Source organism: Lepisma saccharinum, chromosome 17 (assembly GCF_977018435.1).
Source record: "Lepisma saccharinum chromosome 17, izLepSacc3.1, whole genome shotgun sequence".
Taxonomy (NCBI): Eukaryota; Metazoa; Arthropoda; class Insecta; order Zygentoma; family Lepismatidae; genus Lepisma; species Lepisma saccharinum.
The window spans coordinates 40,282,179-40,301,621 of NC_139245.1; the positions used below are offsets into that span (position 1 = coordinate 40,282,179).

The window sequence follows — 19,443 nt, forward strand, 5'->3', positions numbered from 1 at the left end:
ATTTCAATTTTCTCCGTCTTGATTGCACATAACTACAAGGTGTTTTTTTAAGTTCTCAACATTTATTGATAATCGTCTGTGAGAGAGAATGTTTTTCATAATAGAAAATGATCTTTCTACTTCGACAGAAGTTATTGGAGCATACATAAAACAAGCTAATGTAGCTGGACTCATTTTGGTAACAGCATTTTCATCTTTTAGAATATCACAAATTGTTTTCAATTGTTTCAAGTCCTTATTTGCACTCACTACCCGTTTGCACTTTTCCGCAACAGCTGACCCCTTTTCTCCTGGCACTTCCATCATCTGCTGCATAGATTCCTCGAAGATTTTCATGGATGCTACAAGAGTCTCGCCTCTTTTTTCTAGCTTTGTAATTGTCTCTGGCAATGCACCATAATGTGCAAAAATAAACGACAGTTCATTCTTCAGTTCTGAATAGCACAGGAGTTTTTCACTTCACGAATTGAAGCCGCTTCATTTTCTGGATGAGCATCGATCACCTCACTGATTTTTTCAAGGTTGTTAGCATAATATATAGCTGCTGATATCCAGGTTCCCCATCTTGTCAAGATTGGTTGCGGAGGAAAACTAAGCTCAGGCGTAACTTCCTGAAATTTTCGGGTTCGAGAGGGAGATTTCAGAAATATCTTCTTTGTGTTCGAAATCAACCTCTCCACTTCAGCAGTCCATCATGCACAAGGAAATGTTAACCGAAAGGCAATATCCTAACTCAGCATGAAATACTTTTTTCTCACACTTTTCTCCTTCAGCAATGTTGAAATATGCGTGAGTTCAATATTACTTAAATAAGGCGAAAATTATTCACATACTAAACGGAAGAAAAACAAATGCCAACATTTTTTTTAAAAAAAATGGTCAAATTTCATTGAAAAAGGCAGAAAAAGGCATTATAATTAAAAATAGGCAGTGGGGTCCCAAATAGGCAAAATAGGCAAAATGAAAAGGCTTCTAAAACATTCGAAACAACATAAAAAACGTATATCCGGAAAAAATTTTATCAATATATGCAGTAAATAAAAAGAGGCATTTTGCCAAACTTCCGGGCTCTATTTATAACCGTTATCTAGGCTAATCGAACGATTTATGTGTTTGGTATTCAAGAATAACCGGTTCAATAGAGATGAAGTTTCCTCCAGTAACTTATGACAAGTCAACAACCTTTCAATTATAAGAAGAAACATCTGATATCCAGTTCAATCTACTACACGAACACAAAAAGTAGTATTCAAAAGTAGCATTAAAAAATGCAGACTGTAGAGGAAGTTGTACTCTCTGTGCAGGGTGCGAAATTCTGGGGGGAAATCCCCCACCAACAATCTTGGCCTCAAAAATCCCCCCCAACAAAAATTCCCGAGGGGGGGGGTGAGTTTTTGTTATAACAAACAACAGATCAGGAATATAATTTCCAATATACTTTACTAAGAATAATATCAAAAACACACACAAAATTAGTGTAGTTGTGAGTATTGAATGCATTCTTTCTCAAGCGTACACCTTGCCATTTTATGCTTGCAGCAAGCTAACTGTGCTATCTGGGAAGTGTGATGTTACTGTCTGCCAGCAAGCAGTATGCTATTAAGCCACTGAAAATGTACATAGATCTTTCTTCTAATGTAAAAAAGTGCCATACAATGTATATCAAGCGTTAACTGAATGCTAACATTTATAATTTAATCTTGGTTTTGAATTTATAGTAAACTTATAGATCTTGGAATCAAAGTACATGATTTCAAACAGTATCAAATAACTTCATACTATCGAAGATAGTGGACAAGTTGTCTTACCTAAGCCTAAATGTCTACTACTAACGGTGAAAAAACTTGGAACTAAAAAGGCAAGAGCGGAAGTGACCTGTTGGTTTTTGTCTTTAAACTGTGGATAAGTTGGTCTCAAAGGACAGGCTTCTCGCGGAACAATTCAACTAAGTTCAGCACTTGATCCTTTGACCACTCCATCTCACTCAAAAAGATTTTCCATGATATATAAGTTACAAAACAAAACACACCTAGCACGAAACGATGCTCTCGCACTGGCTAGCTGGCTGTCACTGGCGTAATGCGTAATGGTGGCGGGAGGGGAAGCGGGGGAAATGTTGCTAACATCGAAAAGCCACGCATGTGTTTGTAACAAATGCTGCTAACATTCTTTGATCCTTACCGACTTCTTGTGGATAACAACATTTCTGTTGGCAACACGGGAAATCTGTTGCTAACATGAGATGCTGATAAGAAATTCACAAGCGTTTTTCGAAATGTTAGCAACCCTGGTGTAAACTCGGCTGAAAAATAAAAGGAAAAAACTAAAATAAATTAAAGGTGATGAAATGAAGGCAATGCGATTTTTTTTAACTTTCCACAAGCAGAGGTGAGGTGTCCCGTTCACCGCTGGCGCCCATGATTGTAGTTTGCAAGTATTGAATTGGCCCTGCATGAAAAAATGCGTATTTAAGGTCAATAGCGCCAACTTGTATTGGCAAGGGGGGCCCGAAACCATTCAATAATTTGTTGTTGTTATTATCGTTATTAATGTCGTTATTGTTATTATTATTATTCTAGGGAGGGGGATTTATGAGATTTTTTTGTGAACTTATAACTCAAGTGTTAATGTTTCATAAGCGTACGGGGTACACTGTTTTCAATTTGCAACGACATATTATTTCTTCGTTTAGTCGCCCCCCCCCTTTCCTCCTACACTTATGTGATAAAAAATATCCTAACTAGGGATAGGATTTTTATGACCTAAAAATCACCAAAATATGTAAAATAAAATATGCTCTTATTGACAGAAAATTTTACAAAATATGCATTATAATTTGAAAAATATGCCCTTTTAACTAGACTGTTTCAAACATCAATATCTAAGTTATGCTGAAATATTTTCATATAAATACTATTTTTAGTTCACTTTATGGGCCCTGATGAGTTGAAATGCACAATGAATACTTTCTGTAAATTTTCAATTAAAAATGAAAAAGATTTTACTGCAGTAAAGAAAAAAACTCGAGTGAACATGGGAGTAAGAACGAATCCACTTAGAAAATAACTGCATATTTCTTGAAAAAGCGAAAATATGCTGAATATGACCGAAAATCCATCAAAATATGCTTCACCACGTAGAAATGGCCAAATATACCAAAATATGCTCTTAAAAGCATCTTAATTCAATTAGTTTCTTCACAATATGAATTTCTATATATTTAGGGAACACATCACCCTTACCAAATAAAAATATGCTAAGTCATAAAAATCCTAGCGCTACTAATAACAAAGGTAAAGAATAAGTAGTACTTTTCTTTCACCTAAGGTCTCGTTTGCCAACCTCTTCCGCGCATAAATATCTCGGAAAGGCTAATTTTGGAGCAACGCATGTCGTAAAGAACAAATAAACAAACAAAATCGAAGGAGACTTACCTCTGGAACGGGTGCTGCCTGTGGAACACAAGGGGGTGGCGGAGGTGGTGCTTTGCGCTTCTTTTTGGGCTTCGCCCCTTGCCGGACGTACTTGTCATCTTCTGGTCGAGGGGGCACTGGAAGAAACCAAATTATATAAATTACAATTGAATCATTCTTACAATTTTATGTTTCTTTTACTGGTGGCATTGATCGCTTTTCTTTGCAATTTTTTCACGTGAAAGTTCTAAATTACCGTAAACTCTAAATAATATCGCCGAGCTACGTGACGGAGTGGTTAGCTCAGCGTGCTTCAACGCCAGCGGTCCCGAGTTCGAATCTTCGACTGGGTATGGATATTTTTTGTGAGTGTCCCTTCATCATATCATCATTCAATCCTCGCATTCGCGATTAGCCAAAAGGGCAGAAATGCCAAGTAAATTAAACCAATACGTATAAATCAATCATGCGATCAGTGTTTCCCAAACAATTAAAAATACAATCTATTTTACAAATAAAAATACGTTTGGTTTTTAAGACAGGGACTGCCAAGCAATTTTTATTTGTGCTCCCCAATTTATGATCGATTGATCTGTTGTTTTAAGTCCACTTTATGCACAGAAAGGCTAATCAGGACCGGGCCTACAGTTTAAGGTGGGATCCGAACCACTGTGTGCCTCCACCGGGTATCGAGCCCGGGGCCACTTGATTACAAGGCGACAACGCTACCACTGCACCATCGGGGAGGTCCTTTCCCCTTTTATGGTTATTCTACAAACTTTAATATAATTATTACTAACTAACTAACTCTCTAAACCCGAAGGTTCATGGTTGCAGCAACACAAGCCTTCCATCTGTCCCTATCTTGAGCAAGATATATATACTCTTTTCCATCCCTACCGATTTCCCTTAGGTCCATCTCAACGTTGTCTCTCCATCTTCGTCTTGGCCTTCCTACAGGTCTCTTACCATCAGGTTTCCCAACAAGAATCCTGTAAACTACTCTTTCCTCTCCCATTCGTGCCACATGGCCTGCCCACCTAAGTCTTCTTGATTTAATCATTCTAATAATATCTGGACTTGAATACAAATTATGTAGTTCTAAATTATGTAACCTTCTCCACTCACCTGTCTCCTCATTCCCTTTAGGTCCAAATATTTTCCTTAGGATCTTATTTTCAAATACTCTCAATTTATGTTCCTCTTTCAATGTAAGGGACCAAGTTTCGCATCCATATAATAACTACAGGCAAAATTACTGTTTCGTATATTTTAACTTTTAGTTTCTTAGATATTAAACGAGAAGACAAAAATTTATGAAGAGAGAAGTAACATGCATTTCCTGAATTAAGCCTACTTTTAATTATTACAATTAACTTAATTATAATCATAACGAGAGTCGGTCTTTCTTAGTTTTATTGTGTGGTAATTCTTTTTTTCATCATTTCACTGTTCTTATTTTTAAATTACATATGATTTGTAGTAGCATAAGAAACTAAAATAGGCCTGCTTTATTATTATTATTATATATACTACTGTAACTAATGTAGTAATATTTTTTGCTTTCGAGTCATGTTTAAACGGACCTCCCCCATGGCGCAGTGGTAGCGTCATTGCCTTGTAAACAAGGGGTCCCAGGTTCGATACCCGGTGGAGGCACAAGTGGTTCGGATCCCACTTTAAACTGTAGGTCCAGTCCCGATTAGCCTTACTGTGCATAAAGTGGACTTAAAACAACAACTCAAACCAAACTCATGTTTAAACGCTATAATAATAAAATATTCAGTTGACGCTAGTGATTTTAATTGGAAGGATTGTTTGGTAGTATATATATTTCTTGGTCAACAAAAACTTTATATATATTTATTATTTTTGTCTTTAACGCACTTGCAGTAAAATAAAATTTGAAGTAAGATGCAATTAAAAATATATTTTTATCTTCTATCACGTTTCTTACCTCCGTTGCTTGTCACCTTTTCGCCATTCGTCCGTGGGGTAATTTCTGGCGCTGCTTTTCTTGGACTTCGAAAAGGCCTGGAATGCAAAGGAAACAAATTTCAAAATGTTGTTTTCATACTTACTTTCCAACACAAGAACTGGAAAGCAACAGATTATCAGGAAGTATATCATCAGGTAGCCTTGAGTTTATCAGCTGCAGCCATTGAGGACCTTTCAGCCATGAAGCAGTCACGCAAGTCATTCAGTTTTTCAAAGGCAACCACCGTATATCTTCAAAACGGGAGCGATTTCCAAAGACATTTCTTGCGTGGAAAGAAACCCATATAGGCTAAATCTACACAACACGCTACGTTAACAGAACCCAAGTAGGTAATTATTACTACGGTTAATACTTTCTATCGCGATGTTTATCCACGATCACATCTTGAAATATTCTTGCTGCTAAACACAAAAAACTTCAAATGTTCTTTGAGTTTGACAGTCTGAAAAAGTTCCACTTTCAGATTAATATTACTATAATAACCGGGTGCGAACTTCTGGCGGGACAGGGAGATTTTCCTCCATTAACAATCTTGTCTTAAAAAAATCCCCACCAACAAAAAATTCTGGTGAGAAAGTTTTTTTGTTCTTACAACAAAATCAAATAATTAGTTTTGACTTCAAAATTTTTACTAAGGATAATATCGAAAACACACACAAAGAAAGAAACATAGTGTTCATCTCTGTGTTTGTGAGTGTTGAATGCTCTATTTTTCAAGAGACCATTAACAGATCTACACCAATAATATATACACAATATAAAAACAAGAATGCAAGACAAATACAAGTAAGAATATAATTGTTTTTAGCAACAGAAAGCAAAAACTTTAACATGATAGAACCATTTCAACTATTCTGTAATTCACTGCAATTTCTAATCACTTGCTAAAGAAATGAGTTTGCTACCTTACAAATATCTGATCTGATATACGTATATAAATTATATGTAGATATAAATATTTAGTACTTTACTTTTCTATGAAAAAAGAAAAAATATGTATAACATATAATAATTCATACAAAAATATGTGTTGGGGGGTGTTTGTGTGTGTTTTATGTAAATTTATATCTTCCATCCCCTCACTAAATAGCACTAAAGTAAAAGGAAAGTTATCCCTTGTGCATTGCATCATGTGGAGTTAGAGCTCCTTGCATTCTCGATCCCGGCCATAGTTCAATTAATGTGATTAGCCCACTTTCCTGTCGCCTTCATCTAGAACCACGGAGCCTCTATGTAAGGACATGTAAGATAAAACACCTGCCTGAGACAGAGAATCGAACCTCAATTTCCCATGTGGCAGTCAGACACCCTACGTGCCGGACCTGTTGATATCGGGTTAATCAAATTATACTTGAATTCTAAATTTTTCAAAAGGTGAACTTTATAAATCGAAACAACTGTAGCCTATAAATTTCACAAACAGGGGCCGATTAAATTATTTACTTTTTCTCACTACGTTGTATCTTTTATCTTTGGACAACCCGAGGCTCCGATTCTCTGTGACTATCGCAGTGTATAACTTAAAGATCATAACGCTGCCGGAATAGGAGCCGAGATCGATGGATAGATGAGTTCAAGCATGTACAGGTCTGCACTAAACATGCAACTTCCAGTGGGATGCACAAGTATTACCCTGCAAATTCTCCATGGATACTTTCATTATTTTTTCTCTTGCAGCTTACTTGTTTTTAAGGAATTGATTATCACGTTGCTGCAAACACTGATAGACGAACGGCTAAGGAAAAAGGGGTAAACTATACGCATGTTTTGTCAACTTTCGTAAAGCTTTCGACACAGTAAACAGGGACAAACTATGAGATAAACTGTGACATATGGGAATGTCGGCGACTATGGTGAACGCGTTAAGAGCGAGTTCTGCGTCAGATGCCAGGCTGGAGGGTGTGAGAAAAGAAGAAGCGATCAAATTAGTTGTGGAACGGAGTGCAGCAAGTGTGGAAAAGTTGGAGAAAGTGGGAATGTTTTTGGTGAAAGTGAAGGAAAAGAGAAGTGAGGAGAGGAAGAAGGAAGAAAGACTGGAAGAGGAACGAGTGGAGTGAATGAGCTGTTAGGGGAGGGGAAAGAATGTGTACATAGGGGACAAACTAAGAAACAGCATATAAGATAAACTAAATGCAATATATATATATATATACGCGACTTTGTGCCCACCCTGTATGTATGTATTGTAGAAAAAATCCAAATGTTATGTAGTGCGTACAGCTTATGGCTCGCACATGAAAGAATACATCTAAATCTAAATTACAGTAGCTTCTTTGACGTTGTGTTTCAACCCTTGAGGCTCACATTGCACGTTAAAAAGAGAATAAACATTGTGGTGGACAATTTGCTTGGTGATACTTGTGCACACCACGGTCCAGTCACCATCAATAAAAATGGGACACCTATATCCTGAAATGGTCGCTTCCCTGCAAGGCGTTATGTGTGTTGCCTAACTCTACGGCAATAAGTGGATTTTAATAGCAAATTTTCAATGGCAACTTCTACCACCGCTATTTTTATTGCCTGTGACACTACATCAAGGCAGTGGTTTATCCAAGATTTTCCACCTTGAGGAATGCGTTCGTATTCAGTAAGAGTAAATTCAGAGCCAAAATTACCAAATTTGGGCCGTTGTGAAAACTTTTTTTTGGGGGGGGGGGGGGTTGAGGATGTTAGGGTTCGTATGGATATATCACCATCTTAACGTATGGAGGCATAGTTTCCAATATTTATTTCAGTTCTGCCAAATTTGGCACAGGTATTGAAAATGGCAACTTGGTATTCTAAATTGTTTTCTCCTCACATTCCAAGTGTAATCGTCTCTCGTGGAACGATGATTTATAGAATACAAATAGAATAGAAGAGATGGCATGACAGCTAAAGAAGAACTTCCCTTTGAGGTCATACTCCCTACAAATCTCTTAAGATACGCCACTGGCCGGATACAGCAATAATGTTGCTCTTTGCTACTTTCTTTCTTCTTTTATCTTATCGTGTTTCTAAGAAATGCAATCGCAACTATGTTGGTTGTCAACTGCTTCGCTAGCTAGCAAGTCGAAACTCGCATTGTATAAAACAAGGTGAACGAACATGCTATTACACAATTTGCCTCCAATTAGCACTGTGTTCAACTGTACCCACACGGGGATGTTGAGAAGAATTCTAGGGTTTGTAACGTAATTTAATATCGAAATACGAGAAAGTAATTATGTGTAAACAAGAACGAGTAGGTATCCTGTTAGAAGACCAAGACAGTGGAAGGACAATATTGAGATGGACCCAAAAATGGAACGATTGGGGTTATCTTGACTAGAAAAGGGGCAGCTGCGGCAATAAATATTCGGGTTTAGGAATGCCAGAGAAGCATTTAAGGAATTAATTTTGGTACAGACTAATATGATGATACACGGAAGAGAGGATTTATAAGATTATTTTCATGAACTTGTAACTTAAGTGTGAGCCCATCCAATGTTTTTCCAATATTGACGCCCTTCCTCCGAACTGCGCATATCGTCGCCTTCCTCCAAAACATCCTGCGTTCGGGAACAACAGACGGGTCTCCCTTATAACACAACACTTGAGCAACCTTGTGTTCTGACGTCACGGGAGAATGCTTGTAATTTTAGGCTAATTGCCTAAGTTGTTAGGTTAGGCTTCCTAGGTGTAGTTCTCTTAGCATAAATAATATTTTTTCAGTGTATTTATGCTGATAGAACTAAACCTAACGTAACAACGTAGGCATTCCTCGTCTGACGTCGGAAAGAAATGTTGCTCAAGTGTTGTGCGATAAGGGAAACCCACCACAGACCGGACATGTAACAAGATAGCAACAAATACGCCACCCTGAGGAACAGAAGCAGTCTCTAAAACATTGGTTCATAGAGAAACAAAAGACAGTGGCTAAAAGTCCAAAACAATTCAACATGAATCAACTATCACTGTTCAGCTACAAAGAAGAATCCAACCTGTTTCCTGTCTAACGTTGTCGCTGTAAATATGTGACACATAAGAAGCGACAAAACAAACAGACATATTGAAGGAGGTCTACCCTCTGATGCACCCATGGCTCGCAAATGTCGGCTTAAATCATGCCTTCGCTGCCTTACCCCCTCCTCCACAGATTCAGTGACTTTTATGTGAACAGATGTCCCCATAAAATAAAGACTACGTATAAACAACTTCCTACCATAATCAATTTACCCATTTAAATATGTAATTGAAAATTACACGTTAACATGTACTCCCTCCGCTCCTAAGCGAAGCCGCTGAATTAGGGTTGATTGTTACAATGGTACCGCCATTGGCTTTATGTGCCATATGGGTCTTCTTGATGTGCCATACACCATCCGCCCTTAACGACAAACAAACAGCGCCCTCGAACACGCCACAAGCCCAATTCTTAGCTTCTCCTTTTCGGGACAGTTGCCGGAAGTGAAGCCCCAATGGACAATAGTTAATATTTATCACGAGGTCTGGGCGTACTTACATTGAGACTGGACTGCCAATAACGCTTCTGTGAATCCTGGTGTGAATTCTAAAACAGAGCTCCGATGCACGGCTTCCGTCCTCAGCTACAACTTCTAAAAGACGGTCTGTGCATTCAAGGAGCGTCGGAGCTTATGCTCCAAATGGTTTCGGTCATAGCAATTACGCTATGGCTTTAGTTTCCTGTTCTGTCAGGGTTGCCAATTTCAATGGGAAAATATCATTCGTCTGTTTGTCCTTTTAAGCATTATACGTTCTCATGACTTGCTGGAAATTACGGCTTAATCAGGGTTAGAGGCTAGATTCTTGACATTCTATGTCAATGCCTCACCACTGAGCTACCAAGGCAACCTCAGGCCTCCCCACAACGTTCACATATTACGTATCTGTGTAAGTGTTTTCAGTGGCGTGCCCAGGATTTTCGAAAGGGAGGGGTTATGTACAATTTTTCTAGTAGTCAGCTCTCATTTCGCCATCTTTTCCTACCTTTGATGTTCCTTTTTTTAGGAGTAATGAGCCAAAGGGGGGTTATAACCCCTCACCAACGCCCCCTTGGGCACGCCACTGAGTGTTTTGTACTGTCAATAGCATTAATTGAAGGGCTCGGATGTAAACATGGTGACATTTTGGTCTTCCTGAGTTCATTAAGAAAAAAGGTTATTAGAAGCCATACTGTAAATAAATTGTTTTCGTGTTGTGTTTACCAATTTCACAAGCCTTCACTGAGTCCAATGAAAATTGTATGAAATTGAAGGATGGTACATTTTACTTTGTAATTCAAAAATTACCAAAATGTCACTTACATATTTTACACCCCAGTCCTTCAATTATAATGAAAGCGGACCTCACGATACAAATAAATCAAAATAAATACGACAATAATTTACGAACGAAATTTATTATTATTATGTAGAAAATGTATGTTATGTAACAACATCTAACTAGTAATTATTTTCTTCATACCCGCTGCTTACAACGATTATACAAAATTCTCTGATCTCATTAAATTGTAACAATGGTGGTGGACTGATGGAAACTCAAAGCATCCCCCAGCTACGATAATGTGCATAAATCCCGCCCACATATCCCGAAACTCGACCATGCATTCCCTTAAAGTAGGAATTTCTACTTGGAAATGTGACCTAATTGTAGAAATACAGTCAGTGTCGCTGCTGTCATTATAATTGTTTGTGGGTACAATATGAAACTTATGCTATTTTAATATTACAAAGTATTGCTGTAAGGGTGTAAACTAGGATGTAAGGGTGGCCTTTGCAGAAGGAACCAAACGTTAATCTCTCTTCCACGTAGTATACCCTGAGCTGTACTCTTACAGGTTAACGAGGCTTTGGCGTCTTGTTCTACAATTAGTACATTCCTCTTTGCGAGTTTGTTTTGTGTCGTCCACGGTGGTTGCGTTTCGGGGATAGTTTCTGCACTTTTTGCCCACCTACTATGATCCTCTTACCCCCACCAATCCCTCTTCGGCACGCCACTGTGCATTCATCCATCTCATCTATGCATGCATTCCCATCTTGTCCAAAACTGGCAGAAAAGCGACTTCAAAATTAAATCAAATCTTGAAAAACTGAACAACCCCATCAATTCCCACCCTGTTCACATCCCTGGTAAAATGCAATTGCAATGGAACACTTTGCTTCGGCACTCCAATGTAACTTTCAAAGAAGCACGTGTGCACACATGAAGCATATATGACTAAGCTTTCATTAATTACGGTGTCTCTCGCACATTGTCCGAATTCTCGGCGATCCATTTGCTAATTCTTAAAAGATAAGGCGCACATTTCAGTCGGACATAACTTTCCACTGCAAGAACCGCGTCATGCTCTACCGATGCGTAACATCGTCGACGACTGCAATTTCCATTGCGAGGGTAAAGGAAAAGTTGTCTCCGCTGTTGCCTCTGCAAATATTATTTCCCCAAATTTTCTCCCAGTCAGGAACGATGCTGAATTGGAATTAGGAAACAGAGTTTAAGCTTTCGCGTGTTCATTGGCGCTAATAGTTACTTTTCCTTCTTATTTATTTTTCTTCTTTGTTAAGCCTAGGAAGAAAGTTGTGCATGTATTACATGTAAACTTTCTATTTTTTTGGCAATTATTGTTAAAATATGGCAAAAAAACTGCAGAAAACATCTCATTGTAATTGATTTGGTTTATTTTACTCCACGTTTGTAACACTTTTGGCAAGTCAATAATATGAGGATGAGTGATATGATTAAATTGATGCAGGGACACTCACAAACACCCGTGCCTATGCCGGAAAGCAAACTCGGGACCCCTAACATTGTAGCGCACTGCGCTAACCACTACGCCAAGGAGGTCAGCAGCTTATGCGTCTCGTTGGCCCAGCATCCCTCCTCCCTCTCCGAAAGAAGAATTGTTTTTGAATTATTATTTTTAGTTCACTTTATGCACCGAAAGGCTAACCGGGACTGGACCTACAGTTTAAAGTGGGATCCGAACCACTGTGCTGTGTGCCTCAAAAGGATGTCGAACCCGGGACCCCTTGATTACAAGGCCACGACGTTACCACTACGTCATCGGGAGTCCCGAAAGAAGAAATCAGATACGTGAAAAGATGGTAAAATACGACAATGACAGTAACAAAAATTAATCACTCTTAAGAAATTCCTGGCCATGCTGCTAGGCATGTGGTATGTGAACGCCCATACAACGAGAAAGTGAAAAGCATTTTATTATGACACCGATAAATCACGGAGATTGACATTCACACCTATTCAGTGCGTAATAAATTGCTCTCTCAGAACGCTAAAACTTTATCTTTGGACATCAGCACGCAGGTGAACATAATTTATATTTTCAAATTCATTTTAAAGAGAAAGATAAAAAATGCTTACATGCCCCTCCATCTCCAGCAACGCCATCTTTCTCCTCTCCCCAAACTACATAATAATTTCCTTCCGCCTGCATCGTCTGGCACTGGCGTACGCAGAATTTTTTCGTGAGGAGGGGTGAACTTGTAAAATTGGATATTGCATAGCTGCGTTCAGTGGCGCAGAAACTTTTCTTCATTTGGGAGGTACACAATTCAACCTCCATGGCACTAGGCATGTTCATGACTCAAACGCAGAACTTAGGAAGACTCATAAACATGACTCCCATACCAGAAAGTGGCTTCCCCAGGATTTTGCAAAAGGGAGGGGGGGTACGTATACTCTTTTCAATAGCCAGCCCTCATTTTGCCATATTTTCCTGCCTTTGACGTTCTTTCTTTTGGAAAAGTGAACCACTGCTATACATTTTCAGAAATCTTTCCATGGACGTCCTATAATTGTGTGGTCTTGCATTTGGTATCTTCAATACGATATGGCAATTCAGTTTCTTGCAACTTTGTTTCATGGTTGGAGACAACAGCGACAATTCTCAAGTCTTGCGAGCTTCCCAGTGTCTTCCTTAACTCCGGCCCCGACCTTCACGCTAACCGGCCATTACTGCAAATAACATAATGAGAGTATTTAATTAGAAGTAACCAAGCAGGAAAACGTCTCGTTAATTGACAACTCGAACAAACAAGGTTTTAATTGGATTAAAGAGAACGACATTTTTTTCTACTTGGTTTAGTTGCCTTGATTAGCGAAGGGTTCGTCTTGCCTTTGGTCTCAACTGTAGTTTGGTTGTGTTGGTTGCTTGCAAGTTGCTTTGCCTTGCAACAATGGCTAATTGGATCTAAAATGCACGCCGCAATTGGTAGAACAGTGAGTGCTGTGTTCTGGATGGCCACAAAAAGATTAAGCACTTAAGAAGTAATTTTGTACCGCTGGTAGACTGGATCCTTTCTTCTCCTCACAACAAAATGACTGTTACTCCTTGTTGACTGCAAATATTAGGGTACATTAAGATTTATTTTGATGAAACCAGCTCCGAAATGTAGACTAGAGTGCCACAAGGCTGTCATTCATTTTTAGATCATGGAAATCTTAGCCCCATTTATTAATAGTTTTAGACGGACTCTGGGGGAGGGGTGATCGCTTAATTTTAGATGTAAAGGAGATGAAGGCAACGAAAGGAAAGCGCTATTTACACATGTGCTAATTCGCGATTTATTGTTATTTTTAGACGCCTGGAAAGGGGATCGCCATGTTTATTATTCCGATGTTTTGGTAACATATAATAAAGCACATTTCGTACTTAAATCTTTCATTATCATTAATGTCATGTAACCTTAATGCACTTTATTTAGCTAAGAAAGCCGTTTGATTAATGAAATTGTCACAATTGTAAGTTCATATTTAATTTCATATTTTGATTAAAATAATTGAATGGGGCATTCCATGTTCAAAGTGTCCCTGAATCTTGTGAATGAACAATCTAAAATTGTCATTTGCATAAGAATTCAAGTATTGTACATAATTGGTTAGAATTGATTGATTGATTGATTTGGTGTTTTAAGTCCACTTTATGGCTAATCGGGACTGGACCTACCGTTTAAAGTGGAATCCGAACCACTATGGGCCTCCACCGGGAATCGAACTCGGGACCCCTTGATTACAAGGCAATTAAGTTAGAAGGTATAACATAATTTACATATTGTTCGTTTGTATTAACTTATGTTTTCTATTGTGTCCCACCCGTGACACCAAAAAACAATTAATTTATCCTTTAACTATTACATTTCCCATTCAACTCCACTAGAATATTCAAAAGGTCAATTACCCTCTCTCTTTATGTTAAATAAGTAATCATTTGACAATTCACAGAAATTAAAATAGACATCTTATTGAGTGAAGAGGCAGTGTTTCGTCTCTCCCACCCGTGACACAAAATTGTACACTTGTAACTATAAATCTGTGAAAGTATTTTAGTTATGTTTAGTTTCATATTTCATTGCATAGAATGGGCCTTCCCAATGGCGCAGTGGTTGCATAGTCGGCTTGTAATCGAGGGGTCACGGGTTCGATACCGGTGGAGACACATAGTGGTTCGGATCCCACTTTAGACTGTAGGTCCAGTCTCGATTAGAATTACTGTGAACAAAGTGGACTTAAAACACCAACTCAATAAATCAATCAAGTCAATCAATACATAGAAACTGGAAGAAAAATGTAGCTTAACTATTAGTAGAATAGTTACTTTAATATAAAAAATGTAGTTCGCGTGTCCCACCAGTGATAATGGAATGCCCCATATATATATTTACATATCGATAGATAGAAAAGTTGTTGGATATGTTTGAAAATGGGCACCTTGATAGATACTGAACATAACCAATTTTGTAATTCAATATAATGAGTAGGGAGCGGAAGTTGATGACCTAAAAGGGGTGTGAGGGGTACCTTCCACGTAGGCGCCCAAAAGTCAACCTCACTTCCACGTAGTACACCCTGGACTGAAGACTAACGAGGCTCTGGCGACTGGCACTGTGGCTAGTATAATTTTTTGTGTTGTCCTGTTTTTTGTCCTTGTGTGTGCTGAGTGCCCGTTTACAGCCTCAGCTTTTAACAGAAGTCAGAAGATTTTAAGATTTTTAGTTATGCAACGTTAGAGTTGTTATTTGTAATGATAAGGGGCTGGCCCCCGCATAATGTGAAGGGTGCAAAATAGCCTAAGCCAAATTGATGGCCTAAAAAATATAGGTATATGACCTATAGATTGTTCTAAAAAATTGGAAAAAATGACGTAAAAAATTCAAAAAATGACCATTAAATTTGTTAGTTTCAGGTTAAAAATTGAAACGGAAAGGAAATTAAACAAAATGCAATCTTGCTTTCAAAAAAAAAAAGGGGCACCAAATGATACCACATGCACATTCAATTAAAATATGCAACGAGGATTTCCAATTGAAAGAACCGAATAATTTTAAAACAATTTAATGAAAAAGTCTTATACACTGAATGAATTGGTGTAAAATGCATTAATTTCCCAGTTTGAATGAATTGGTGTAAAATGCATTAATTTCCCAGTTTGCACCTGACGGACACCTGGTGGTTTCCCCCGACACAACAAAGACTGTCACCAGTTCAGCATTTCTTTTGCTCGTAAATTGCAATCCTGGGATTATAGGCCTATGTTCACCTTGGTGAAAAGACTCAAGTATATTACCAAAGTGACAAAATATGAAACAATACATCGAATATTGAGAAAAATGCCGAAAATCGGGGGAAATAAACCTAAAACCTGAAAATTGGAAAGAAAAATGCAAAAGAATGCACTTTAAAATGACCTTTTTTGGGTTCTAGACGAAGTGTAATATTGTGTATATTTAATGGCCATCGTGTCCGAGATGTCGGAAAAAAGATGACATTTCATCAACTTCCGCTCCCTAATAATGAGCATCGTACAATACAAGTGGCACATCCGAAATGAAAAGATACACAAATTTAGAAACTTTTATTAGTGGCCCGTAGTTCTTGGGTTTTAACCTTCAACATCTGCTTATTGCTCTTTGTTAATAAATGCGAAATATATAAATTAATTGTTTATTAATCGTAATAATGTTTAAATTGTGATCATAATGAACAAAAATTTCTCATTTCGTAATTCTAAACAAATGGGGCATATTTCGTGGTAGTTACTGAAATAAGAAAAATGGTGCTGTTGAAACAATTATTTGTTTGTTGCCTTAGCTACTTCATTCCTATGTTACGTTATTCATGTTACAGAGACCACCTTCGAACTGCAGTCGTCTTCGAACAACTTTGACCTGCTCCGTAGGCCGAACTAATTTTCAAATCTTGCCCATGTGGAGGGTTGAAGGGTTAATATGGAGGCCGGCTCACGGAATGGGGTGTGACGGGTGTTGACTAATGGATGCGGCCAAATGGAAGATGGGGTTTCGGGATGAGGTGAATTAACCATGGATGTCTGAGGCTTTCACTGTCTCGCTTTTGGAAACGGACGAGAGTCTGTGTCCTCCCCCACCTCTCTCTGTCCCTGCTCTTACGGACCGTGTGACAGGATTCAAGAATGAAGCAGAGACGGAATAACAAACGGGAAGTAGTAGATTGTTCCCTGCTAAGGAAGGAATTTCCTCCCTCTCGAAGTAGTGACAAGCAAATCCGGAAAGTTTTTTGACAAGACTCGTGGAGTGCACGGAAATAAGGCATTAGGTAATGGAGACCTCCAAATCCACTTCCTTTGGTTGTATTGAGAAACAAATCTGTGTGCGAGAGAAAGAGAATGTGGGTGGGGGGAGGGAATATAGAGAGAGATACGGAGAAAAAGAGAAATTGAAAGAGAGAATGAGAGAGATAGAGAATAAAACTAGGGCTCAGCCGATGCAGCTTGAACCGACCATATCAATTCCCACGGATATTGATACTTGAAACTTGTAATAATTAAAAACGTTTTTCAAAATATTGATCAATATTTGTGTAAGTATTCTTCCCCGATTATGTGCATCAACTTACCAAGTAGCTTACTTTAAAATATTCAAGAATTACAACAGAATATTAAAATAGATGTTACGTAATCACAAAATCAATTTTTCATGAAAAATCGGTGCAAAATAAAGTTTGAATTTTGCACAATTTCCAGGATAATTAGGCCCGCGAAAGTGTAGCGCGGCATTTTTGCGGACTCTGTAAGAAACCAAAATGACGGAAAAGTATAGGCTGGTATCGGTGAATTCGATAACGATACATCGGTATCGACTCAGTCCTGTATATAAAACCATTAGGCAGCTTTCAAGCTTAAGTGAGAAGCGACACATATCCTTTGGAAACGAACCTTCAGAAAGATATCAAAACTTTCGTACCGGAATGACACGACGTGTACGTGTATCTTGTCGCTTGCGTGTTGCTCGAACTAGGTCGTTTTCTCAATATCGTGCAGTGTGTTGCCTCAACCTGTTGCGAATGCGCAGTGCATCTTTTATTTTTACAGATTGCGAGATTGGAGTAATCAGTGTCTCTTCCGCTTGCCACTTCGGTGCGAAATTCTCACGTCGTATGCCACTTGTCGCCTTGGATCCAGAATAACGCTTAAGAGGGACGAATTTCAGTCCGGCATTTCATGGAGCAGAGAATATACAATTAATATGTAAAGTTATCCCTGTGCATTTCACTGCCCCGTGAAGGTGCATAGTGGGTGTGGAGGTAGAGCCTCGATCTCGGCCATATCAAGGGGAATTCATTCATTAGAGGCCGGGTAAGCTCGAGACCCGCTTTGTGCAGGCACATTGTATGAGAAATTCCCACCTCAGATCAGTTATCCAAAGAATGGTTTGGTTTGGTTTGAGTTGATAAGTCCACTTTGTGCACAGTAAGGCTATTCGGGATTGCACCTACAGTTTAAAGTGGAATCCGAACCACTATGTGCCTCCACCGGGTATCGAACCCGGGGCCCCTTGATTACAAGGCGACGACGCTACCACTGCGCCATCGGGGAGGCCGTTATCCCAGGAATGAAATGTAGACATGGTAGTCAGACGCGCACTTTGCCCTTATTGCAATGGCATATTTCTCATAGACGTCTGTTTGGTTGATCAGATAACGCTAAGCTGCTCGTCAAGTCAACCTTGCAGCAGGTTTTCGCATATGTAGTTCCAAACGTGCGCGCAAGAACATAGTTCCACTGAGACGGGTTCTATTCCGACACAACTGCATACTTGCAAGAAAACAGTTATTTAATTTGTAATATACAGACAAAATAGTACATCCATTAGCAGGTATGGACTTAATTGGTTGCAATCACTGTGCAGACGAACTTAGAACCGTAGATTCGCCAACTGCAATGTGTAGTGCGTTGAAGAGACACTGAAACTTTAGAGAGAGTCGAGCGAGACTGAATGCGTTGCAGAACGCGTGCAATCGGCGATACCAGTGTTGCACATCCCACTATTTTAACCCTATGTTTATTGTAGAGCGGCGAGAATGGCTGAATCTACTGTTCAGCGCGCGGTTTTACCCGAATGTTATTTTGGACTTCGTCCGAAGGGAAATTTTCTTCAAAGACAAGCAAGTTGTTTTGAATGCATAATCCTCCTTGCGGATACATTCCACTTGACATGCATGCGGGTTTTGATGTATTGTGCGGTTGGCAATACTGTGGATTTTCTCAGTGTCTGCGATGTAAGCAGTTCGGCGGTTGAGGAAAGACTGGCACGGAAGATTCTGAGCTCAGTTCTCGCGCGGATTGATACATACAACCTGCTGCAAGGTTGACTTGACGAGCAGCTTAGAAATATCTGAATCAGCTCCCTCAACTGCATTCTCTTCCATCAGAACCCTGGTGATAAACTGAGCATGGGAAAGAGGGAGTAGGGGAACAGGTAGCATAACGCCCGCATTAGACGAAAGCACTTTCCTCAGCATTTTTCTTAACATTTACGCCATGACCAAAATGCTACTGTGTAATGTGAAAAATCTTATGGCATTTCAGATGCCATGGCATATTTCATGGCATTTTGCAAGGATAGAACCCGTCCCATTTTGATTTGATTTGATTTGATTTGATTTATTTCGCTTCATGTGCCACTTTTGGCTAATTTGCGAAGATGGGGGTGAATGATGATTGATGAAATTGATTAATAGACATCACAAACGTCCATACCCAAGCTAGGATTC

The 19,443-nt window shown here is 38.9% G+C and overlaps 1 protein-coding gene across 1 annotated transcript in view; it reads right to left on the reverse strand.

Moving 5' to 3' along the window:
• The window catches only part of LOC146001687 (uncharacterized), a 73,433-nt gene that overhangs the window by 26,508 nt on the left and 27,482 nt on the right, over positions 1–19,443 (reverse strand). Inside the window, exons 2-3 of the mRNA XM_083139337.1 lie at positions 5,371–5,447; positions 3,435–3,550 (exon numbers count right to left, since the gene is read on the reverse strand). Coding sequence (XP_082995463.1) covers positions 3,435–3,550; positions 5,371–5,447 — 193 coding nt within the window. The remainder of the gene's footprint in view (positions 1–3,434; positions 3,551–5,370; positions 5,448–19,443) is intronic.